We start from the raw sequence: 25,087 nt of genomic DNA, 5'->3' as shown, positions 1-25,087 counted from the left end.
CACAAGTAGTTTGCCCACAAATCAACAATCTACCGCGCCACCTAGCGGGAAGAGTTGCTACTGTAAAATCTATTTTCGTCCTGAAGCCAAATACCTAATACCTAATACCTAACAAACAATACAATAGGAATACCGTTCAACAATGTTACCAAATGTGTTGTTTTATGTTGTTTATGGCTTATAAATGTTCCTGACCACATCTTGGGTTATGGGCTAAATCAACAAATATGTATTAGCCTATCTTGCAAGCTAACACACTTTTGGAGGTACAATTCATGTCTATGTTAGACTAAATTGAAAAACAACCTTGATTTGACTAAGAACCTTAAGTTGTTTATAACATGCAACTAAATCTAATGTAACCAATATGATGGAATTCTTAAGGGTATACTGGCTGTCATATGTGGGTCACGTCTGGCTCTGTCTAAGCAGCTCACTTTACGCAATGACAGTCTGGAGATTTTTTTTCTGTTTTGCAATTGACTGTTAACCATTTGACAAGTTCAAACTTGACATTACGAATAAGACCAACATTTAACTTCCTAAAGCTAGGGCTGGGTTTTTGACGGAAATTCCTCTGTAATTACACTAGATCCCATGCATGGCTGAAATACTGATGTTCTTACATCATTTAATACTTTTTTTTCACTCTTTCAGGTTAAATACCTTTCCTCCTTTGGGTACTTTTGAGAATGTTTTGAATGTTTTGCATGTCGGTGAGTTAAATTTTCCCCTCCCTCTATCACCCATCTAATAATTTCTCAGTGTTTACTTAATTCCAGATAATCTGTCTTTGAAAAGAAGCCCAATAAGGTCCTGGAGTGTCGAACCTACTATAAGACTGCAGAACTGTTGAAAGGATGCAGAAATAAGACGCAAGTACCTCAGGGAGTTAATGTTCCTATAAGGTTCAGTGTGGTTTATTTATGACCACCCACTTAATAACATTGTTAGTAGGAGGAGTAACTCTAGGAGTCAGACGTAGGTGCAGGAAACTCCAGAGGCTGCTTGTCCACACTTTGTCCATTCCCTTGAATGGTCAAATACAATCATGTAAGGAACAAGGCTCATCTCATCTCTGGGAAGTATGAAAGAAGACGGCTCAGAGGAGGAAGTGAGTGAGTGACTTAAGAATTGACTAAAGGTCAAATGTTGCTGAGAGACAGAGAAAGAAAAAGAAGAGAGAGAGATGAGAGGGGGTGGTTCGAAGAGAGCATGCAGGTCACTGCACAGGTGCACTTCACTGACTCTAAGATATTCAGTTAATATGGCAGAAAGCCATGTCTATATGGAGAACATCAAAGAACTGGAGCTGAAGATAGGATAAGACTAGTGGAAATAGGGACAGGGTGTCCACCATCAAGTGGCCACTCCATACCACCACTGTGCACAGGGGGGCACACTTTACAAGGTTAATGTTTGATCACCAATCATGTCCATATTCAGTTCAAATTATGAGAGATATCATATTCCAGGTTTAGATGATGTAGATGCTAGAGTTGAACTTTACTGGTGTAAAACGCAAAAATCGTATTGTTCTTCCCTTATATGTGTAACCGTCAATTGAAGCTGAGTATATACAGGAATTTTAAACTCTTGCTTATATCATTATGTCTTTCAGGGTTTCCTTTGCCCACTCAGAGAACTTTGATTTAACACAGCAACCAAACGATTTTTTAAGTGCGTCATTGATCCTCTCTAAACGGGGGGCAACAATCCTGTTTTAGTACTTTCAATCCAAATCCGGAGTCAATTTACGGAACGTTATGCCTGCACTGCTGTCTCCGGTCAGTAAACCTTTCCATGTTTCTACCAACTTTTCATCGGTCTTAGAGTCTGTGGCGAGGCTGTTGTGAGCACCGTAGCGTGTCAGCACTGACCTGACACTCGCTGACTCTTGACTAGCAGGAATGTTCCTTTAAGTCAGAGAAAAATGCAAAGAGATTGGGCGGAGCCGCAAGCCGCTGTCACTCTCGCAATATGCCTCAGATATATATCTGCGGACTAAAGCAAGCAAATCAACTGAATAGGTAGCAGATCTCGAGGAACAAAAAACCCCAGAACAAATCACGAGTTAGGTTATTTGGCAAAGTATGCTGTATGAACAAGATGGAATACTTTTCTCTAGGTGTCTGATTTTGATCTGGTCTTTGATCACATCTGATTATTATTAAAAGGGAACTACTGGCTTTGAACTTGTGGAGCTTTTTAATCGTTGATGAAATCTAGCATCTAGTTGCCACTTGAAGCGAGGTGTCGTGTTACCCTACTCAAAGGGGCTCGGGCTGCTCAATTTTGCGAAATAACACCTTTAGAGACGGTCTCTCACGAATAGGATTTATGATGTTCTGCACTTTGTTTGCTGTGATCACCTTGACCACACTACCTGGTATTCGTTCAGGTTAGTAGTTATTCTTTTTAAACTCCTCGGGTCAACATTTGTGTCAAATAGCAAAACATCATAATGGGCAATGTAGCGTTCCCGCTGTCAGAACAATGCGCGCGACAGTGACAAGTGCAGCCTCACTTCCATGAGTAATTAATGTTTACTGCAGCCGTTCACTTCTTTAGTCTTATGATATATTTAGTTTGAAAAGATGTGGGGCACATGTCTTGGTGGATCATAATTTAGTTGAGATATTGTGTAAAAATAATTAACAGATTAATATTATTTGTTATAACAACAACAACATAACATAGGCATCCGATGTGGTGTCTGTTGTTAACTGACACAAATGTAAACTGATATTTGTTATTATGACCTTTTCGTTGAGATGAAACCCCCTTTGTAAAATAACCTGTGTTCGCGCGAGTGTTGGCAACAGAGAAGGCTCTTAAACATGTCAGTCTAGCCCGGAGGGTGTTCTTCAATCCCCTCACAAAGCGTCTGGAACGCGTCTGAATGCTCATCCTGATCTTACCATAGCAACACAAACTTTATCTGTGTCAAGAGTCCTAACTGTTGTGCCAAAGACAAGCAGGTGCACAAAAACACTATTATCTCTGCAATATATTTCACTATATGTACACAGAAACACACACACACGCACACAGAAATACATACACACATTCAACTCACTGACCCGGCCTCTCTCTCACACACACACACACACACACATAAACACACACATGCACACACACACTCCTAACCTGTGCCTTAATTCTTACAGATATGGGTCGTGTGGGGGTAGCCCCACGCTGTGAGAGCCGTGCATGTAACCCCCGCATGGGCAACCTAGTGCTGGGCCGCAGGGTCCTGACCCAAACCGTCTGCGGGTACAACGGCACCGAGCTCTATTGCTCCTACTCCGACCCTCCTGCCAGCGGAAGCTGCACTCCTGCCAAGTGCACCAAGTGCAACGCTGCCTTGCCCCTACAGGCCCACCTGTCTGCTGCCATGGCTGACTCCTCCTTCCGCCACCCCAACACCTGGTGGCAGTCTGCTGAGGGGGTGGAGTCAGAGACGGTGCAGCTCGACCTGGAGGTGGAGTTCTACTTCACCCACCTGATTGTTGTGTTCCGTTCCTCCCGCCCCGCCGTCATGACGCTGGAGCGATCGCAGGACTTTGGGCGCACGTGGAAGGCTCTGCAGTTCTACACCCACGACTGCAACGCCACCTTTGGTCTGGAGGAGGGAACAGCGGGGCCTGACGGAGCCTTCTGCACCTCCAAATACTCTGGAGCTTACCCCTGTACTCGAGGAGAGGTGAGGGCTAAAGTGTGTGTGTGTGCAACCCAGGCAAAGACTATCTCTGACTAGCAGGTGTTGGGTTCTAACACAACACTGAGTAGCTCAGACACACAGCTCCTGTCAGCTCCTGACACACCCACACACACACACACCCACACACACACACACACACACACACACACACACACACACACACACACACACACACACACTGGAAAGATGGAGGGGCAGAGGATAGATGAAAAACTGGAGGCGGCAGGCAAGTATGGAGACGACAATAAAAAACGTAGATTGATTTGTTCTTCTAAACCGGGCCAGCATACTTACCCTGACAGGCAGCATTACCAATGAGCATGTTAGCTGAGACCAGCCGGAAGGCCTTATGGGGGGGGGGGGATCTGTGGCACTAGAGGGCTCCCGGCGGCCCATTGATGTTAATTGAAACGGTATGTGAAGGGCCGCGCCTGGCTCCTGATCCAGAGACCCACTTCTTACCACCGCTCCTGTTTCCTGTTATGATGTCATGTGTTTTGCATGTTTGCTCTGCTCTACCTTTTTCTGGCACGAGTCCTTATGCAAAATCTTGTCATATTTTACTACCTGAATCTGCTCCCGTATCATAAATCTCTGTCCTGAAGAAGCGTGCCATGGCGACTGAGGTGTGTGTGGGTGTTTGTGAGTGCGTGTGACGGTAGCTTGACCTACAACCTTTAAACTGAACTCTGAAGGAGAAAATTGTCTCTAATTCTGCAATATTAGAGCTTCTACCACGCATCCACCAGATCCTCTATCTGTCAGAATGTAACTGGTTATTGCTACGGCCTGAAACCTTATAGGACCCTAACCTGACAGCTACACAGTTTTTGGCCTGTTTGAGGTGGTGAAAATAATGCATGGAGAGAGGTGTTGGTGAGTGTTTCTGTTTCTGTTACATGAACATCTTGAGTGTGTTCATGTCCAAATTGAGGTCAAAGGGCACACATAAATATGAAGCCCCTGTCAGTCTTTTACACTCGAGCTCAACTCTGTGTCAAGTGTTTGTGTGTTTGTGGTATAAGTGCTTGGGCTTAACATAATAACAAACTAGTATGTTGAGTATGTTCTTTTTGCGTGTGTGTGTGTGTCAGTGTGTGTGTATGTGTGCGTATGCGTCTGCGTGCATGCGTGTGTGTGTTTGTGTCTTTTCATTTGCGTGTTGGGTATTTAAACTCCTGCAATCAGATAAGAGTGAGCTGTGATGGATAGCAACTAGGTAGGGTGTCGTCGCTGGGAGCGATACAGGGAGCAGGGCTTCTCAGCTTTCCCTTCTCTCCTTTTCTCTCCTCAAACATGAAAGCATGTCATCTCTTGTGCTGATCGAGAGCATGTTTGTCTCTATGGAGTGGGAAATGATATGGGCTTCGAGCTCAGAGAAAAAAGAACGGCTTTAGTTTCTCTGTGAAGATCAGGGTTCCTGCGTTATTTATGAGGTCAGCTGGGCAGGAAGAATGTGTGTGTTTGTTATAAAGACTGTGACCTCCTTAGGGAGGGAGTAGGCCAGTCTGACCTACACACACAGATCTGGATACATGCATGTACATTCACACACACACACACCCATGTCACAGTCATGTGCTTTATCTGTACTGCACTCAGACACAGACCCACAGTTCTCTATCTGTCTGTGAGGGAGGAAGTCCTGTTTCTCCAATGGATGTTGGTCCTGCAGGCACCCCTCCCCCACCCCTGCCCCGTTCTCCATCAATGCCCATTGTCCCTGTTTACCAGATTACAGTCCACAGTGCTTTGATGGAATTAGCGCAGTTAAAGCCAGACTTACACTGTTTTTCAGCCCTTAAACAGGAAGAAAGATTATGGGTGTAGTAAAGTCCCATGCTGCACTGATGGAGGTTTTTTGGTGAGACAAGTATGTGTGCACAGTTGTGTGTGTGCGTGTCTTTTTGGTTGTTCCCATTTAGCCATGGCCTCAGAACTTCCTGCAGCGAGAGCATCAGGAAGGCCTCTTATGGAATTTCTGTTGTTGAGGAATGCGCATTGGAGTGTGTGTGTGAGTGTGTGTGAGTGTGTGTGTGTGTGTGTGTGTCTGTGGGTAGGGTTTGGGAACGTCCACCGGGGGTGTGTGATGGTGTTGCAGCAGTGTCGCCGGGCTGTCGCAGGGTCTTTGTCCGGGTCTGAGTTATGTGGGGCTGCATCTCTCTCCCACTCTTTGTCTCTCCCTCCTCTCCCGTGGACTGGCGCCCCTCGCCCTATTTGTCGTGTTCCCTTAATTGCGGACCACAATGCCGTGACCCTGTGACCTTTTCCAACAACAGGGAAATTAATAGTGCTCCTCCCATCACACTCGGGGACAGTCATCTAGCCAATGAGAGGGCTGCGTGGGCTCCACTCACACTGTCACCCAAAAACACACACACCCCTCAGCCAATGATATCTATGGCAGGGACACACTCCCTACAATCACACACACTCCTCCATAGGAACACAGTTTCGAGCAATAACACACACCCCTTTCACAGTGCTTGGCAAGCATGAATACAAACTTTATAGGTATGAGTGTGTGTGTTGGGTTGCCAACTGCACCAAGGGTAGCCATTGCTCAGCGCCGGTTGTCATTGGAGCACTGAGGTAAAAAGAAAACCATCCCTAATGGATGTCCTCACATAAAGAGGAGAGAAAGAAAGAAAAAGAGAGCGACTGAATTAAAAAAGGATTTCAAATGGTGCTTGACGGCTGTGACTGGTTTTGTGTAAAGCTGTTTGCGGATGACTGATTGGCCGATTGTTTGATTGACAGGTCATCTACCGGGCACTCTCCCAATGGGAGTCTCTAGACCCGTTCGGGGTGGCGGGCCAGGAGCAGCTGAGGGTGACCAACATCCGCATGCGTCTGCTGCAGCACCAGTCCTGTCCCTGCCAAGCCAAAGACCCCAGCCACCTGGACAAGGCTCCTCCCACCAAGCACTTTGCCATCTATGACCTCATCGTGAAGGGAAGCTGCTTTTGCCATGGCCATGCCGAGCAGTGTGTCCCTGCAGCTGGCTACCGTCCCATCAGGGACAGGACCAACCATGTGGTAAGTGAGTTTGTGAGTGTGATGAGTGAGTGACTGGAGGAATTCACCTTTCTCTTCCACGCTTCCTACTGTCTGTTTTGCTCTGTCTGCCCCCCAGATGAAGAGCCTTTCCTGAGATAAGGAGGAATATATTGATTCAGAACTGAGTAATGATAAGTGTTGATTTGTTTGTGTGTGTGTGAGAGAGAGAGAGAGAGAGAGAGAGAGAGAGAGAAGGGAGCGAGAGAGAGAGAGAGAGAGAGAGAGAGAGAGAGAGAGAGAGAGAGAGAGAAAGTGCATCGAAAGAGGTGTTAATGGATATGGCTGATTCATGGTGGATGGTTAGATTAACAAGGACTACAGTCAGTGGAACATCTATATCCACTATCTCCACAAACAGTTCTGTAGCGCCTTTGAAGCTGAGCGCCTATTCTCCTTCACTCAACAGTCCCAGAGAGTGGGAGAAAGTGGCAAACAACAGTCCTGAAGAGGGCCGACCCCCCAAAAAACACAAAGACAGATAAACAGTGTGTCTAAACTTCAGTTGATGGAAGGGTTCAGCGTTCAGCCTTTGACTGTGTCTGAGTTGATAAATGACTGTGGTTAGCACCCTGTAGTGTATCTTTAAGGCAGATATCTTGTACAAGCACTATAATCAGAGGTGTTTGTCTAGCCACCAGTCACACTGTAAAGTGCTTTGCACACAACAGGTTTAGGCCTCCTCAGTTGACCAGTGTGCCCCGTATATCAGTTTAGTAAATACATTGTCTGTCAACCAGAACAACATTACCTAACAACTGGAACATAAGTGCGTTATGGAGCATTTGGTAAACACTCGGAGACACAGGGCTCGGAATGGGGTTATATAAGTACTTTCCTCCCCCTATCAGCAGTTTGTTTTTCTGTCTCTGTTTCGGCCCAGGGCGGCCATATCTGGGAAACCCAAACAACGAGAGCGCGACAAGGGAGATGCGTGCAAAGATTACTGCCCTGTAAACACACACACACACGAATTGGTGTGTGTATGCGTGTGTGTATGCGTGTGTATATGCGTGCGTGCATGTGTGTGCTTGTCGTTGCGGAAGCCCTTGGTTCTACTCACAACACTGTAATCAGCAGTGAAAGTGGCCTGGATGCAGAGCTATTACTGCCCAGACAGCATGAGGGATGCAGGAGCAGCTAAGGGTGTTTTTCTGTGGTCACACACAAGTCCAAACCACATGGCCAAGGTGATTACGCTCTCTGTTTGGCTGCCACAAAGCCAGCTTCCACCCCCTTACACACACACACAGACACACACACACACACACACCCATAGCCATCCAGGCCTACGTTCAGCTACTGGAGCGTTAGCAGCAATTAGCCCAGCAGGAGGAGGGGGTAGGAGGGGTGGCAGAGGGCAGAAGAAGGGGGCCAGGGGGCCAGGGGGCCCTGGGGGCAGGCCTTTGACCAATTCCGTGCCTCTCTGATTGTGTGTCTGATTAGGTGTTTATTGACTACATCTCACGCAGAGGGCAGTGCTGAACATAAACATACAATACACATGGGCAAACACACACACGCGCACACACACACACTCAAACACACACACACACTAAACACTTTCATCTTCCCCTTCCCACATCCAGAAGGTTTTGTCCCTCCCAGAACAGTATGTGTGTGACACTATGTATATGCGAGTTTAGGGGTGACAGATTAGTACTACAGGTTGTGTTTCGACAGGCCTGTAGATCAAACACATTTCCAGCGATAAAGAGAGGTTGTAGGCCACGGCAGGGAGGGCTGGACCACGGCAGAGGGACACAGGGGTGAAAGGTCAGGCAGCAGTTCTTGAAGGCCTTGGTGTTTGCGTTATCCTGCCCTCTGAAAGGATGGGCGTCCGCCTCGCTGGTTTCCCTCACAAATCAAAAGGCGATGTGAAAACAAGTCCTTAATCAGCCATGTGTGTGTGTGTGTGCGCCCGCGTGTGTGTGTGTGTGTGTGAGAGAGAGAGAGAGAGAGAGAGAGAGAGAGAGAGAGAGAGAGAGAGAGAGAGAGATAGAAACAGAGAGAGAGATAGAAACAGAGAGAGAGAGAGAGAGAGAGAGAGAGAGAGAGAGAGAGATGGAGAGAGAGAGAGAGAGAGAGAGAGAGAGAGAGAGAGAGAGAGAGACAGAGAGAGAGAGAGAGAGAGTGCGTGCCTGCTAATTGTCCCATATCACACTGGTAAACATGTGAAATTGGTTGGAATACCAGCTGTCTGGACAAGGGCCAACATCTCTCCTTTCCCCTCCTCCTTTCTGTTCTGTCCTCCCTGATGTTTTAACTGTTATTCACAAATTCCTCCAGCCATGTTCCTTAGTAGTTCTGCCCCCCTCGCTCGTGTAGGTCCTGACCTTGGATTATCACTCATTGAGCTGCAGCATTAGTGATAAGGTATAGGGTTGCCTGGGGCCACGGAGCTGAGGGCTGGGTATAACAGGGACCGTATGGTCCAGGACTGGGAAGTAGGAGGTCCGGGGGTTGAGGGCAGGGGCAGTTCATGAGGGATGAGGGACAGAACGCTTGTGTTAACATTTGTCCCCTTTTTCCGTTCTGCTTCTTGTGTTTAACCTTCTCTGAATGTCACACAGGAGGAGAGGGCGCTATGGGTACACACACTGTGGGAAACTAGTGCAGGGGTTAGTGTGTGTGTGTGTGCATGAGTGTGTGTTGTGTGGTGTGGTCCTATAAGTCTGTTTGCGTTTGCGAATGCCAGCATGTGCGGGTCTGTCAGTGTGTTTGTGTGTCTGTGTTTCTCGTCCCCTCTGTGACTCACTGTAACCCAAACAGATAAAGCGCTACCTCAGATGGCTTGTCAACCTCCCCCCTAGAGCACATCATTATCCAGCATGCATGACATTCCAACTCACAGGAATGACAAGGAGATTGTTATTGTGCTCTCAGTGCAGCATACTTCCACTTTTCACGCACACACACACAAGCCGCAAACACACACACATATAGACTCACACACAAACTCAGACACACTGCGCTCTTTTCAGACCCGAGGCCTGCTCGTTTCCAGTGATGAAGCCAAACAATCAATCTCCATTCAGCAATTACAGGACAGGACCTGAAAGAGACCAGGAAGGGGAGCCCCCGACCCCCAGGGGTTAGAGAGGGGTGCTGAGGCTCTCACGTGGGAACAGCTCTCTCCCTCACACTGACCTCTTTGTTTCTCTCTCTCTCTCTCTCGCTCTCTCTCTCTCTCTCTCTCTCCCTGTCTCCCCCTTCCTCTTCCTCTCTCTTTCTCTGTCTCTCTTTCTTCTGGTCTCTCTCTCTTTCTCAGGTTCATGGGAAGTGTGTGTGCAGACATAACACGGCAGGTGACCACTGTGAGCACTGTGCTCCACTCTACAACGACAGACCCTGGCAGCCCGCTGACGGCCTGACTGGGGCTCCGCACGAGTGCCACAGTGAGTCACTCTCACCTACACACATCACTCACACACACCTATCACAGACACACCTATCACACACACACACACACATGCATAAACACATAAACACCAGGCTTAGACACACATGCATACACCCAGTCATCCACATAGCCAAACACTCACCTCTGTTGTGAACATGCTGTGCATTCAGATCCTTCCAGGTTCAGGTTACTTTATTTGTACCCGTAGGTAGACAATAGGAAGAAAAGGTGTAGAATGATCGATGCTGTACAGTGTCTGTGTCACTGACATTCTGTTCTCTTTAACGCATAGAGTGTAAGTGCAACGGGCACGCTCAGAGCTGCCGCTTTGATTGGTCGGTGTGGCGTGAGACGGGCCAGCGCAGCGGAGGTGTGTGTGACTGTCAACACAACACTGAGGGACCCCAGTGTCAGAGCTGCAAGACTGGCTTCTACCGAGACCCCCAGAGACCCTTCACTTCCCCAGACTCCTGCAAACGTAAGACGCGCGCACGCACACACACACACACACACCCACACACCTATAAAACACACGCACACACTCATCCACTGGCACAGCAAACCCATTCCTGCGTGGAATGCTGATGACTGGGACGACAAGCGGAGACTTGCAGGATGACGCTGTTCCCAGTGGGCACCACCTGGCTGCTAGTGAGCATCAGTCCACTGTGTGGGTGTGTGTCCGCGGGTGTTTTGTCTTTCACACGGCTTTGGCATCCATCTCAGGATAACACACACGTTAGTCATGAGACAGGGCCGGCGTTAGGCCGTGAGTCAAACCCCCCGTCAACCTTTCCCTGTGACTCTTCCTGTGAGTCACGGCACTTGCGAGGCTCCGACTCTGCGGAGCCACGGCGCCTGGGTCACGTGTGGGTGAGTGTGCCCGTGTGTTTTCCCTTCTCCAGTCTGCGAGACCTTAAGTAAACACGAGATATCCATCCATAAACACTGGGCAGTGGCTACATTCTCCCTCAGATTATCTAGCCTGATGGGACCTAGTCATATCAGGCTCGCAGGTATGCTGGCACCTGGGGAAGACGCTCACCTCTGTGTGTGTGTGTGTGTGTGTTGGTGTGTGTGCATGGGCGTGTGTGCGTGCATGTACACATGTCATATTAGTGGCAGCTCCATCTCAGCGATAGAAGCCAGATGTGCATTGGGCAGGTCACACTGTTGAATGATGGGATTGAGGCGCAGAGAGGAATGGAGCGTTCTAGAAAGAACAAGCTTGGCGATGCAGCGGGGTTGGGAAACATACTGTAGATACTGACACTGAAGGAATTTCCCTCCGTCTCAAGAAACACATTTTTTTCATTTCAGGCATTGTGGGGCCCTTTAAAGAAAACACAATGTCAAGCAGCGTACAGTACAAGCACACACACATATGTGTTTGAGAGAGGTGTGTGTATGTGTGTGTGTGTGTGTGAGGAAAACGTGTTTGTTTTTGTAGTGGGTGTTTTCTGTCATTGTTCAGGCTGCTGCTCTGTCACGTATCACTACAAACTCACTCACTGAGCACATACACACACGCATTCGCTCTGAGAGGGTGATTTCAGGCGTGCATGTGTCAGTACGCTGACAACTCTGCAGCTGAGGTGGCAGTATTGTGACTGGATGACTGACTGGATGATTAACTTCTGGAGGCTACATACAATACTTTCAGCTGAACCTGATTCCTTCGAGGAAGGCAATAAAGATAGCATGGTGGAGCATCTGATGGCTGCAGACATGTCTGGTCGTCCCGGATCCAGACGGCTGGGCTGCCTGGCCTCCGTCTGGCCTCCGTCTGCCTCAGGGGTACTGATGGACAGCTGGGATTTTCCTGTGACTCTGTCAACTGGTATTTACAAGGAAGCTGATACGGAGATGTACAGAGTGAGACTAAAGATAGGGCTTATCTTTGTTGCCCCTAGCGACAAGTCTGATAATGCAGCAATCTGTCTGGGATCATAGACAGTGGAGAAATGTGACATCATCTTCCTGCGCCAAGACAGTTACAGATGAGGAGAAAGGGACACAGGGGGTCTGGCATTGGGTATGGAGGCAATTACTGCCAGTTGGTTGGAATGAGAGGTTCAAGCATCATTAAACAACAGAAATATGGCCCCTAACTACCCCCCCCCTCCTCCTCCTAGTCTCCCCTCTGTCTCAGATTAGGGCAGGTTTATGGGCAGTAGCGAGGTTGTTACTTTCCCCCCTGCAAGGGCTTTCTGTCTTCTTCTTCACTGACTTTGAGGACAGCCAGCCTGTGTTTCTCAGTCTTTTGTGTGTTTGTGTGTTTGTGTTTGTGTGTGTGTGTGGGTATGTGTGTATTTGAATGTTTGGTGTTTGTTTGGTTGCCGAGCAGAGCAAATACCTTCTGTGTTTCTTGGTATCTTCTGGCCTGTTATTATGCTGCTTAATGTTTAAAGAACACACTATCAGCAGAACATTTGACTGAGGGAGAAGAATGGAGTAAATCTGTGTGTGTGTGTGTGTGTGTGTGGTTGATCTGATAAGAGATGACAGAGAGGCCATTGTATTACAAGATCTTGAAAAACTTGGACTGCCCCACTCCAGTCCAGAGTCCTGCTGGAAGTTGTGTGTCTGTCTCTCCGCCTCCTGCTCTTATCAAGTCCTCCTCCTCCAAGGCTCTGCAACACTGTGGCATACTCAGTGTGTGTGTGTGTGAGGGAGTGTTTGGTGTCGTGTGCGTAGATTGAGGCAAATGCTAAGTAATTTACGGGTTGACTTGTTACTTATTGAGTTAACTTGTGTGTTTTTGGGGGACTTTGACTTGGCTGTGGTCTAGTACGTAGGTAATAACTCAATTTTCCTGGGGAATTTACAGTATTGAATTGGTTGAGGTACAGTTGTCTCTCTCCACTGATGTCCCCTGATGCTAAAGAATGTAGAAAAAAGGGAAATGTCAGACACATCACACGTTGTGGCTCGTGCCAGGCAACCACATCAATGGAACTCAGCGTTTTCCTCTCTGGCCCCCTATTACAGCAGCAGTATCTGGTACAATGTGGCTTTTATGAAATCTCAGGAGGCTTCTTATGTAGATATTGATGGTCTGATGAGTCCCCTCTGCCCCCAGCATGCAGCTGCCACCCCCTGGGGTCGATGCCCTTTCACCTGGGCGGGGGCTCGCTGTGTGACCCCACCAACGGCGACTGCATTTGCAAGCCTGGCGTAGGCGGAGCCCACTGCGACAGGTGCATGGTGGGCTACTGGGGTTTCCATGACTACGGTTGCCGTCCTTGTGACTGTGCTGGAGACTGCGATCCTTTCACCGGAGACTGCATGACAAGGTGAGGGATGCAAAAAAAAAGCAGCATTCATTGTCATGCTGTATGGATGTACAGGTTACCTGAATGTGTGTGGGCGTGTGTGTGCGCAGCTCAGACCTGGACCTTTATAACCTGGAGGGAAACTCAAGTGAGCCGGCTCGGATCTTCAGACCAGACGAGCTCTTCTCTGCCCTTCATTATTCAGGTAAGAAATGAGACGTTACGTTGTGTGTGTGGGTGTGTGTGTGTGTGTGGGCATGTGTGAAAATGAGGGTATGTATTCTGTTCCTCAGTTCAGTGACCATGTGTTACAAGCTCATAGTTAATTGTTAGTCAAAGTCAGGGTACATCCTTACAAGGAAAAAGAGAAGGTGTGTGTGTTTGTTTGTGTGTGTGTGTGTGTGTGTGTGTGTGCGCATGTGTCCTCGTGAGGGAATGTGAATGTGGAGAGTTTCCAAATGCCACTCCAAGACCTCCCAGGGCCTGAAGCTGATGCCAGCAAATTCTTTCTCTTTAAATGTACAGACACCCTCCTAACACCTAGACACACTAGCTAGCAGTCATAGGCCAGTTGTTTTATTGACATTATTGTTGTGTGCCCTGCAGAGAAGTGTGAATGCAAGGAGCAGGTCCTGACCAACAGAAAACTATTCTGTACCATGAAGTTCGCCTATGGTGAGGAATCACTTTGCTTTTGCATCTGTCATCTCTCTAGATATTCTAGATGATATATTGAAGCTTTTTGCTCCACAAGTTTGAAACTTTCTCTCGCTCTGTCTTCCACCCTCTCTCCTCCCCCCCCACTCTCTCTCTATGTCACTCTTCCTGTCTCAGTTCTGAAGGTGAAGGTTCTGTCGGCTCATGACAAGGGTTCCCATGCTGAGGTGGAGGTGAAGGTCCAGAAGGTTCTGAGTCAGAACACCAAGGTGAAGATTCAGAGGGGCAGAGTCACACTCTACCCAGAGTCCTGGACAGCGCGAGGTTGCACCTGTCCCATCCTAAACCCAGGTTGCTTTCAGTTTCAAACACTTGCACACAAACACACACAGTACAGTTGATGATTTCAGACCAGTCCTATCTCACTGAACTCACTAACCACAATTTTCTTTTTGACCCTGCAGGTGAGGAGTATCTGGTAGCAGGACATTCAGACCGTAAACAGGGTCGTCTCCTGGTCAACATGAAGAGCTTTGTTAAACCCTGGCGAGCCAGCTTGGGACGCAAGGTCCTCACGCTACTGAAGAAAGACTGCACTTGGTAGACAGATGATAGAGACGTGCAGAGAGATAGAAGGAAATAGAGAGAGCGAATGACAGAGAGACTGACATGGATTTTTTTTTATTCTTGGTTCTCTGAATGGGGGAGTGGTCTCATGAGGCCTTCTGCAGACTCTAAATCTCCGCCCCCACCCTGCCCTGGGCCAATAAGACAATGAGGTCGCGAGAGGACTTACAAACTCTGCATGCCTCTCTTTCTGAGAGACTACGCGCACCCAGCACACACATACACACACATGCACACACACGTACCCCATCTCTCCCTCTCTAGCACTTTAGCCCAGGACAGATGGGCCACCAGCAGCAGGGACTTATGGACTGTACCACAGGAAATTCACACATGAACAATTCACACGTGACCCCTCGTGAACCGCAGGATCCATCCAGCAGTACAGATGGAGGGCCGTGACTGGTGTTCCATGCGTCCTGTTACAGTAAACCCCTCCACTATTTGTGACAGATACACACATGTATAAATACACACAATGATGTTGAAAAAGCCATACAAACCACTACTAGTGGTCTAGCTAGTGTGTGTGAGTTTGAGGGTAAGTGGTTTAGTCCAGGTGAATGTATTTGTATATGTTTAATAGTGTGTGTATATGCAAAGGTTGAGAGTATTTGTGAATGGATGTAATTCTGGAGAGTTCACATTCATTCCATTTGTTTATAATTTGGGCAGGATAGCCTTGTGAGATGCAGCTTCTCCTTCATAGAGGTAAAACAACCTTACATGAAAAACAGGTTATACAGTGGAGATAATACTGTATATTACTCTCAATATATATTATTGAGAGTTATTATTGTTATTATTATTACACTGTTACTGCGAGCCACTGTGTAACATCACTGTACAGAGATCTGACACTTCTCTTCTGATCACCTTTATTTCTTCCTTTGTGTTCCTGTACAGTATCATTTGTATATATCTATATAAATATGATGATGTAAATCTATTTTCTTTCTCTGATTATTTATTGGAATACAAGGTATGTAGACGTGATTGACAGCTGTGTATTAGGGGCACATGTTTATCTTTAAAGACTTTCCTCTCAGTGGAATGTCTCCCCTCCTGGTAAAATAACATAGATATGTCCTAGACAAACAAACAAGACCCACATACACACACTATCAGATACAGTTAGATTCCTGTTAATATATTTTGCCTAGAGAGCCTTGAAATACTTAAGATAAACTTGACAAAAATATCCTTATCATCACATACTCTTTGTCTCCCTTCCTTCTCACTCTGTTTCCTCAGGTTAGGTAATACATTGCTCCCAAAACTCATGTATTCGCACGGACCCCCAGAATGTTGACCATAACAGAGAGAGGTGGGAGAGCACACAGTGTTTGGCTTTAGGGAGCGTGTGTTTGCTGCAGCGTTCCCAAAGTTCCCATCACAGTGACGTGGTTGGTCTGGAGGTGCTGAGTTATTCCAGACATGCCAGGTACCTGATGCCACTCTGCATTGTGCCAGGTCAGAGGTCACACAAGGCCTGATCAGGGAGATTGGAAGGGGCAAGTTAAATGTGAAGGCTACAGGAATCTGGCCCACACAGACCCAAGCAATTACTATGGTCCTTACAAGGTTGGAGCTGGCCTTGGAGTATAGACACAACAACACCCGGGTCACGGGAAGCTGAGAGACGGACCAAACTCACACTGCTCCTCTCCACCACTTTCACTTTCTTTCTCTCTTGTTTGCTCAGACACAGATAATTCACCCAATTCTACGTGTTCTCAGATGAACAGTCCATATGTCATGATAAATGGAAGTAAAACTGTGTGTGTGCGTAAGGGTTTGGATGGGTGTGGGAAACTGGTTTATTCAGAGGTGTTTGTAATGGTTGTTATGAGTATGCATTATGGATGTGTGTTTGTATGTGTGTCTGATATGCCTGTGTCTATATTGTATGGACATGGTTTGTGTATGGTGTGTCGGTGTGGACACAATGCCCCACTTGTGTGCTATAGAATGGAGTTATGGTCTTTGTTCTGTCAGCATACTTGTCTTCCCATTGGCCCAGAGCAGGCTTGGGGACAATAGCCCTCCCCCTCTACTCCCCAGAACCCACAATACCCCTCTTGAGCACCCAGCTCAGGGAGGGAGACCCCTCAAATAAGCCATGCTGTGGAACACACACCCAAACCTCTGCTGTGCAAGAGGAAGGACAAACTGATAAAGAGAGAGAGAAAGTGGGAAAGAGGGGAAAATAGAGGAGAGTTTCTTGTGATTCATGTATGTGTATGAGAGGGAGGCAGAAGGGTAGGTGGGAGTGGTAGATATGAACTTGTATCCTGTACTGGCATGGTTTAATGTATGTCATGTGTTATCCTTATTACCCTTATTAATCAGTTTTGATTAAGAGGAAATAAAGAAAGGGGAAAACCCGACTAAAACCTTTCATTCATAACTGTCAGCAGTCACTCTAAAAACACATTGAAATACCATCACTCTCTCTCTCTAAAACTATTCACACTCTGACACATGGGAATACTTCTTCACCAAAAGTACAGAACAAGCCAGAACAGAGCAGTGTTGACATAGTAGAATGACTGAGACACAAGTGCTGATTATAATGAACTGCATTGCTAATGACAGCCTGATGTCATTGACTCATTACGGACTATGGAGACAGACATTCTAACTGACTAGGGGAATTCTTCATTCTCAACAACTAAATAAATCAGATACAATCAACATTATGTTAACACATAGACAACACCACATGGAACCATATGAATATGTTAACTATCAAAAACAGACTCAAATTAATTGTGAAAAATGTTTGTTTGATTATAAATTATAAATAATTTCCTTCCTTTTAATCAGCACTTGTGTTTTAACTACAATCAAGCACCAAAATAAAACCACTGGATGTTATGATTTTCTTTCTCAGAAACATTTACCTGCTCTAATGAAAACAGGAGATGTGTGTTCGTATCATGTGGGGAATAGGTGAGGGAGAAAAAGATGGAGAGGGGGAAGGGGGGGGGGGTTAGCGTGTGTGGACTTGAAAACTCAGAGAAATGCCCCGGGACATAGAGGCAGAAAAACATTAAAAGTGATTCGACAGGAATCAGATGGCAGATCTACACAGCGCACACATACCTGTTTTATCACTCACTCAAAGGTCCTCAATTCCTGTCATTTAGCAACTATTGTACTGTTTGTTTCTGACAGAGAACGAGAAAGAAAACATGTGTCTTCTAGAGTTTTCTTTCAGTCAGCCATTGGAGTGATAGCTGGCAGTGCTTGCTGAGCTCTGAGAGCAAGAAACTCAATGCTAAATGGCTTAATGCTAACCCGTGTCTGATAGTATCACCTGCCCTCATTAACCAGCATAGAGCTACAGAGCTGGTGTAGACCTGTTTCACACACACAGAGAGAGAGACAGAGAGAGACAGAGAGAGAGAGAGAGAGAGAGAGAGAGAGAGAGAGAGAGAGAGAGAGAGAGAGAGAGAGAGAGAGAGAGACAGAGAGAGAGAGAGAGAGAGAGAGAGATCTTTTAAAACTGTTTAATAGGCTAGTAGGTGTCATTAAAAAATAAATAATTGGGAGTGTGTCACATACCAGTCCGAAAACACACTAATGTACATACACACATTGGAAGATACATTTGTCATGATACAACACTGCCCTCTTGTGGCTTCTTCCAGACAGGCACGCATGAGAAGGTTGTCTACATGTAGTGTATGATTATAACTGTGTAAAAACTCTTAATCACTGATACATAAAAGTTGAATGGAAATAAATTCGGCTTCTCACATCTTGAATATGTCTGTTGTGGATGTATTTGTGTCGAAAGACGATTCATTGCTTTTTAAGAAATGCTACCTAAATGCAGCAGGTAATAACGTCACTTGACTAGGAGGACACGCTAGAATCTGTACCACGCGACAAGGATAGACAAGATGGCGATCACTTAAGTAACAGAGTACGAAGTGCCGTGAAGAACTGGTATGGTATATTGCATGTTTTCATTTATTTTTGGCAGTCTGTTTCAACAGCAGTTATTGTGAGATCCATTCGCGAAGTGCCATAAATCTTGATGCACAATTGTAGGCATGGTTGAGTGTCCCTCTGAGCTTGTCATATCAGTTAGCTAGCTATGCTAGTAATAGACGGGTAGGACTAATCCCTGAAACGTCCTTGCTAGAATTTGTTTACCAACGGTGTGACGCAGTGGCAGGCTTTAGACATGACTCCAGAATTAAAACTGTGCCGAGACGTTGTTGGATAATCTATGAATGATTGGTTGTTTGTTTTAAATCCTAGTTCTGATCGTCTGTTTCTTGCCTAGCTTGCTAACTTGCTAGAGATAGTGCATTGTCCCACTCAGCGACCTGTTCCATTTCATTTCCAGCTGTTATTTTCACCAGTGACACTGAAGACTCATTTTTATAATGCTACTGTAGCTAACGTTAGCAGGCAGTTGCATGCTATTAATTTTATTCATGGATGGCCACTTAACCTAAACTCATGTGTAGGTTTTGGTCATATCCTGATGTTGTTAGCCACTTAACATGGGCAGCACACCACCTCTACAGTACAGGCAATAGAAGCAGGAACGATCAAGCTAGCCTTGCAAGCTAAATAACGTTAGCTACCCGCCAGAACCAAGATATAGCAAGGACACTCAGGCGCGCACACCGTTGTGATGCACCCCATGATAATGGACAAGGTACATTAACGACATTATTTACCTCTTTGCATATTATAGCGCGTCTCAAAGAAGCCACAGTTTATTCAGGTACAGATTGTGCTAGCTGACCGGGAAGCTACATTTTGAGTTTTATCTGGTCTGTGGTCATTGTTATGTGCTGCGCACTGTGGCACAGTGGGACTTCGGGTCAGAGCAGATTTATCTAGTTAGCTGTATTTTCAGACTAATTTTAAGTGCCATTTTTATTACAATTAGTACACCTTTGTAAACAATGTATTATGACAAAATATATATATATATATATATATATATTTTTTTTTTTTTGGGGGGGGGGCAAGCGTGTCACAATCTTTTTATTTTGAATCATAAACGCCTAGAGGCCAGGGTACAACTTATTTATATCACGGAGTCTGTAATGGAGCACAAACCCTCTCACATACGGGCGTGTAAACGAACACCTCTGCTGCTTTCAGAGACTTAGCTAGAAGACAGACTTGTTCAGCACTTGATCGACATTTTGGGTTGTAGAATGACTGGTCCCTGCTATACTAAGATGGCCATTTTCCAGCTTGTCTACAGATTGCCACTTGAATTGGTTTTCCTTTTACTAAACGCCATTCTCAATTAGCTATTTTCCTGCCTCCCTCTTTCTCCCTTAAACTCTTACCCTCTCCTCTGCTTGTACACAAAGATCCCCCCCCCCCCCACATTGTTGACCAAGCTGAATGTATTTTTACAGCCAGTGGGGGGCTATTACCCTAGCATACTCAAATTGTGCTTCATAAAAAGTGATACATACAATGTGGAAAGATGTTTTGAAAAAATTAATGTGTTCTTTATTTTCAGGTTGGCCATATTGTCACCTAGGTTACATACAGCATCTTTTATTGCTGTTGTCCAACTTCATGTCTGCCCTGTTGTCTCGTCACCCCCAGATAAAGCCATGCTGTGGGAGAACCACATTTCCCAGCCCTCCATGGTCAGAATGGCAGTGTGAAGCTTGTGTGGATACGTGACACACGTGGAGGTCCCTGACTGACATCCTCAGACCTGTGTGATGGACAGGTGTAAGCATGTGGGGCGGCTGCGTCTGGCCCCAGACCACTCCATCCTCAACCCCCAGAAGTGGCACTGTGTGGACTGCAACACCACCGAGTCGGTGTGGGCCTGCCTGGGTTGTGCCCACGTCGCTTGTGGCCGCTACATCGAGGAGCACGCCCTGCAGCATTTCCGCCAGCAGCGCCACCCGCTGGCCATGGAGGTCAACGAGCTCTACGTGTTCTGCTACCTGTGTGACGACTACGTGCTGAACGACAACGCCACAGGCGACCTGAAGCTGCTGCGGAGCACCCTCAGCGCCATCCAGAGCCAGCGCTACGAGGTCACCACCCGCAGCGGGCGCACCCTGCGTTCCGCCAGCGCCGCCCCTGACGCCCTGTCGCCCTGCGGCGCCCGGGAGCTCCAGCTGCGGGACGAGGACCGGATGTTCACGGCGCTGTGGCACCGGCGGCGAGCCCTCTTGGGCCGCGTGTTCCGCTCCTGGTTCAGCCGGACGGCGGGGGGCCAGGCCAGGGAGGAGGAGGAGCGGCAGAGGGAGGAGGAGGAGGCGTGCAGGATGGAGGCGCAGGCCAAGAAGAGGGCGATGAAGAGGCAGCTGCAGGAGGAGCTGGGCAGCGCCCCGCCCAGGAAGAGCCACCGCCTGCGCCGGCAGAGTCAGAAAGCGGCAGACGCAGCCGCAGCCGCCGCCGCCTCCTCCGCCCCGCGCCCCGCACGGACACGTACCCTCAGTATCCCCCTCTCGCCCCTCTCCCCCTACCCTAGAACCCTCACCCCCGTAGCACATGCTCCCAAAAGAGTGGGGCGCCCAAAACAAACCCCAACGTCCAAAACCCGCTCCTCCACCAAACCCAAAGCCTCTTCGGGCCCCTCCCGGAAGGCCCCCTCCCCGACCCCCCGCCGGACTTCCCCTAAACAGGGCGACTCGCCCCTCAAACGTCGGCCCACTGTTCCCCCGGGGGTCACAGGCCTGCGTAACCTAGGCAACACCTGCTACATGAACTCAATTCTGCAGGTGCTCAGCCACCTGCACATCTTCAGGGAGTGTTTCCTGCGGCTGGACCTGACTCAGGCGCTGGAGCTGCTGGCCTCTGCCGTCCATGGCCAGCTGGTGGGCACCGTCCCCCTCCCCGGGGGCCAGCCCAGCTATCAGCTGGCCCAGCGGAAGGGCCCCCAGACGGGTGCGGGGCTGAGCGGGGGGGCCTCGCGGGCCCGCAGCATGGAGCTGATCCAGCCCAAGGAGCCCAGCTCCAAGCACATCTCCCTGTGCCACGAGCTGCACACCCTCTTCCAGGTGATGTGGTCGGGCAAGTGGGCGCTGGTGTCTCCCTTCGCCATGCTGCACTCTGTGTGGCAGCTGATCCCTGCCTTCCGGGGCTACGCCCAGCAGGACGCCCAGGAGTTTCTGTGTGAGCTGCTGGACAAGGTGCAGAGGGAGTTGGAGAGCACGGGCACACACACACCGGCGGCCGGCACACACAGGCGGCTTATCAAGCAGGTGCTCAGCGTGGTCAACACCATCTTCCACGGCCAGCTCCTCAGCCAGGTAACTTTCTTTTTTTTAAGTTAAGTGGCCATTTGCTAGTGTTGAGTGGCCATTTGTTAGTGTTATTGCTCTTTCCAGATGGACGTGAACATTTCTGCGTCCAACATGCTCATCCTGATGGCTCTCACAATGCCGTTTGACAAAAATGGCCTAAGTAGTGATGAGATGTGAGATGGATGAGTGTTCTCGAGTAAAATGGATGGTCCTTTTAGAAGCGGAGCGCACACACTCATCCACCTGCTCTTGCTAGACAAAGGGCCATGTGTGTTCTAGGGGGGCCCTCATTCATGCCAAGTGGCACTTACACAGTTCTGTGCCTGTGCTTTGACTAGGGCCCTGCCTCTTTTGGCCTCACCATTACCCCCTCTCTCTATCCCTTCCTTCCTTCCCTCCTGTCTCTTCACCTCTCCCCCCCCCCCAGGTGACGTGTCTGGCGTGCGACCACAGGTCCAACACCGTAGAGTCGTTCTGGGACCTCTCTCTGGAGTTCCCTGAGCGTTACCACAGTAACAGCCGTGAGTCTGCAGCGCAGGTTTCATGTCGGCTGACAGAGATGCTGGCCAAGTTCACTGAGACTGAAGCCCTGGAAGGCAACATCTACGCATGTGACCAATGCAACAGTGAGTCGTGTACACTACATTACACACACACACACAACACCATAACAAGTGAAACTGCTGACTAGTTTATTAATGAATGTTGAAGCTCCATGCTCGGCGGGGTAACTTTCTCTCCTCCATGTCTGCAGGTAAGCGCCGGAGGTTCTCCTCTAAGCCTGTTATCCTGACTGAAGCACAAAAACAGTTAATGGTCCACAAACTGCCTCACGTCTTACGCCTGCACCTCAAACGCTTCAGGTATTCACCCCACTGCCGTCCAACCACAACACAACGGTCATGTTTCAAGTTTTTCCAGTGAGCTTTGTTTCTAATGTATTCTTTTCATTCATTTGTTAACGTTTTGTTGTGGTTGTTTGGCAGATGGTCTGGGCGCAACCACCGGGAGAAGATAGGCGTTCATGTCAGCTTTGACCAGCTTCTCAACATGGAGCCCTACTGCTGCAGAGACTCCTCCCCCAAAGGCTCACCCTGCTTCAGCCCCGCCTCCCCAAGCTCACCACGCCCCAAACACTTCCTCTATGAGCTGTCCGCTGTGGTGATGCATCATGGGAAGGGCTTTGGCTCCGGGCACTACACTGCCTACTGCTACAACACGGAAGGAGGTCAGACCAATATGTTTTTTGGTGGTTTGACAGTGTAACTGGACTGTTGACTAGTACAAAATATTATACAGAGTAACTTGTTGTGTACCGTGTTGCTACATTATAATGAAACTTAATATTCTCTCTGTTTCTCAGGCTTTTGGGTTCACTGTAATGACTCCAAGCTGAACGTGTGTTCTGTGGAGGAGGTGTGTCGAGCCCAGGCTTACATCCTATTCTACACTCAACGTGTCTCTCAGGAAAAAGACCGGCCACTATGAGATCAGACTGATCCTGCCATCTGTGACCCCCATCTACCTGCAGGATGACTTCATGATCATCACCAACCCATCTCAGACACCAGTCTCCCTCCCTCTCTACCTCCCTCCCTCCCTTTTTTATGGGCATTTGTTTTCTCCTTGGGGAGGAAACATTCTACAATCTTTATTTTTCTACGAAAGACTTCTTTTTAAACATGCTTTGTGAATTTCTTGTACAATGTGTTTTGTTTTTCCTCCAAAAGGTTAACCTTCCTTGATTTGTGTTTGATAGTGTACAGGTGTATTTTATGGAGCGTATTAGCCAAGTTGTCCCGGTAGCAGCAGACAGACATGTCCAGGTGTGACTACATGTAAGTGTCCTATCATATTAGTATATTAGTACTGGTATATTCAGATGTTTCTACCTTAATGCCCTGTGTGTTTGCTGGTTGAAATGTCAGTCGATTTAATCAATTGAAATGTTTCTAAAGGTTGCTTTAGGCAGTTAAATATTGGCCTTCAAACACAAACCTGGAATGTAGAAGACATGAGGTTGTTCTAAAAATGTCCAGCAACATTATCCAGAAACTGGACTTGTCTGTTGTGGTTGGAATGTAAGTAGTCATTCAAGACATTTCTGCAATACTTACTGTTTGATCAGAAAATGGATTAGTATTGGCTACTTGCCTCAAGCCAAAGCATGAGGGAAATTTTGAAATTTCCCTCCACTCTTCCCAAAACTGTGTTTGGTGAATGTGCTCTGTGTGTTGATATTTTCTGAAGTTTCCAAAGGGATTTTGGGATGTTTTTCTTTTACTAAATGCTGCCCCCTCTCTTTCTCAGAATGTAAATGTCAAAAGCAGTTGTATGTAATATCCCTGTGACAGATACTGTGGAGGTTTATCTTGTCTCATAGAAGTGCCCTTTGATCAGATTCTATTTTATTTTCTACCAGAGGTGCAAGTTGGATATTAGTTCAGCTTAACTGACTGTGTAGAAGAAGCCCCGCACAGGTCAGAATTTAGAATATGAATGTATTTGTCATACCTGTTTTTCCCACTGAAGTTTCATTTTTTTTTTTATAAGGCTGTTAGAATGTCAATTTTGTGGTTTTCGAGAAGATTATAACATTTCTCCCTCTGGATTGTTTGGAATCACCAGCAGTGTAGACACGTCCATACAGGTGATGTGACCCATCTCTAGACTCAAGTTTTTGTGTACTGTATATCTTGTTTATCTTGGTATTATTCTATTAACTGTTCTCCAAATGTTTTCATTACTTAAATGAAACCTTTGATAGGGGAGAGTTAGAGCACATTTCCACATATCTTTTCTTGCAAATGTCCCATCTGTGTCAGATGTCACGTATCTAGACATTGTTCTACTCCTTGAGTGGGTGTATACATTTATGGACGTGATACTATGCAAATTGTTACCTCAATTTTCAGAGAATATTACCTCAATAAAAATGAGAATATTTTTTCATTTTTCTAATAAATTGCCTGTTTTGTGTTGTTTTCAAAGGGTTAGACACATTAAAAATCATTTTAAACTTACCCCGGTAGTATTGTATTCAACAAGAAAACAAATACTTGTTGTTTAAGAAGTGCATTCACAG

At 47.2% G+C, this 25,087-nt stretch overlaps 2 protein-coding genes across 3 annotated transcripts; both read left to right on the top strand.

The window, feature by feature from the left end:
* Nucleotides 1-2,017: 2,017 nt before the first annotated feature.
* ntn4 (netrin 4) lies at nucleotides 2,018-15,641 on the top strand. Its single transcript, XM_084701493.1, has 10 exons — nucleotides 2,018-2,401; nucleotides 3,171-3,706; nucleotides 6,485-6,763; nucleotides 10,053-10,179; nucleotides 10,477-10,662; nucleotides 13,267-13,480; nucleotides 13,570-13,664; nucleotides 14,066-14,134; nucleotides 14,294-14,467; nucleotides 14,581-15,641. The coding sequence occupies exons 1-10, from the start codon at nucleotides 2,341-2,343 to the stop codon at nucleotides 14,718-14,720; spliced, it is 1,881 nt and encodes a 626-aa protein (XP_084557619.1). The 5' UTR covers nucleotides 2,018-2,340; the 3' UTR covers nucleotides 14,721-15,641.
* A 2,823-nt stretch (nucleotides 15,642-18,464) lies between these two features.
* Nucleotides 18,465-24,967, top strand: usp44 (ubiquitin specific peptidase 44). Of its 2 annotated transcripts, none has more exons than XM_084700975.1 (6): nucleotides 18,465-18,700; nucleotides 20,342-22,008; nucleotides 22,430-22,628; nucleotides 22,757-22,865; nucleotides 22,989-23,230; nucleotides 23,366-24,967. In XM_084700975.1, exons 2-6 carry the CDS (start codon nucleotides 20,464-20,466, stop codon nucleotides 23,488-23,490), a joined length of 2,220 nt encoding a protein of 739 aa, XP_084557101.1. In that variant the 5' UTR covers nucleotides 18,465-18,700; nucleotides 20,342-20,463; the 3' UTR covers nucleotides 23,491-24,967. The 2 variants fall into 2 exon arrangements, with proteins under 2 accessions (XP_084557101.1, XP_084557102.1); XM_084700976.1 differs by having other exon boundaries at nucleotides 20,253-22,008.
* Nucleotides 24,968-25,087: the final 120 nt, after the last annotated feature.

The sequence above is a fragment of the Hypomesus nipponensis genome, chromosome 7, assembly GCF_054491055.1.
Source record: "Hypomesus nipponensis isolate SF chromosome 7, ASM5449105v1, whole genome shotgun sequence".
Classification (NCBI taxonomy): Eukaryota; Metazoa; Chordata; class Actinopteri; order Osmeriformes; family Osmeridae; genus Hypomesus; species Hypomesus nipponensis.
Note: the sequence above shows the minus strand (reverse complement) of the source record. Positions and strands in the feature narration are given on the sequence as shown.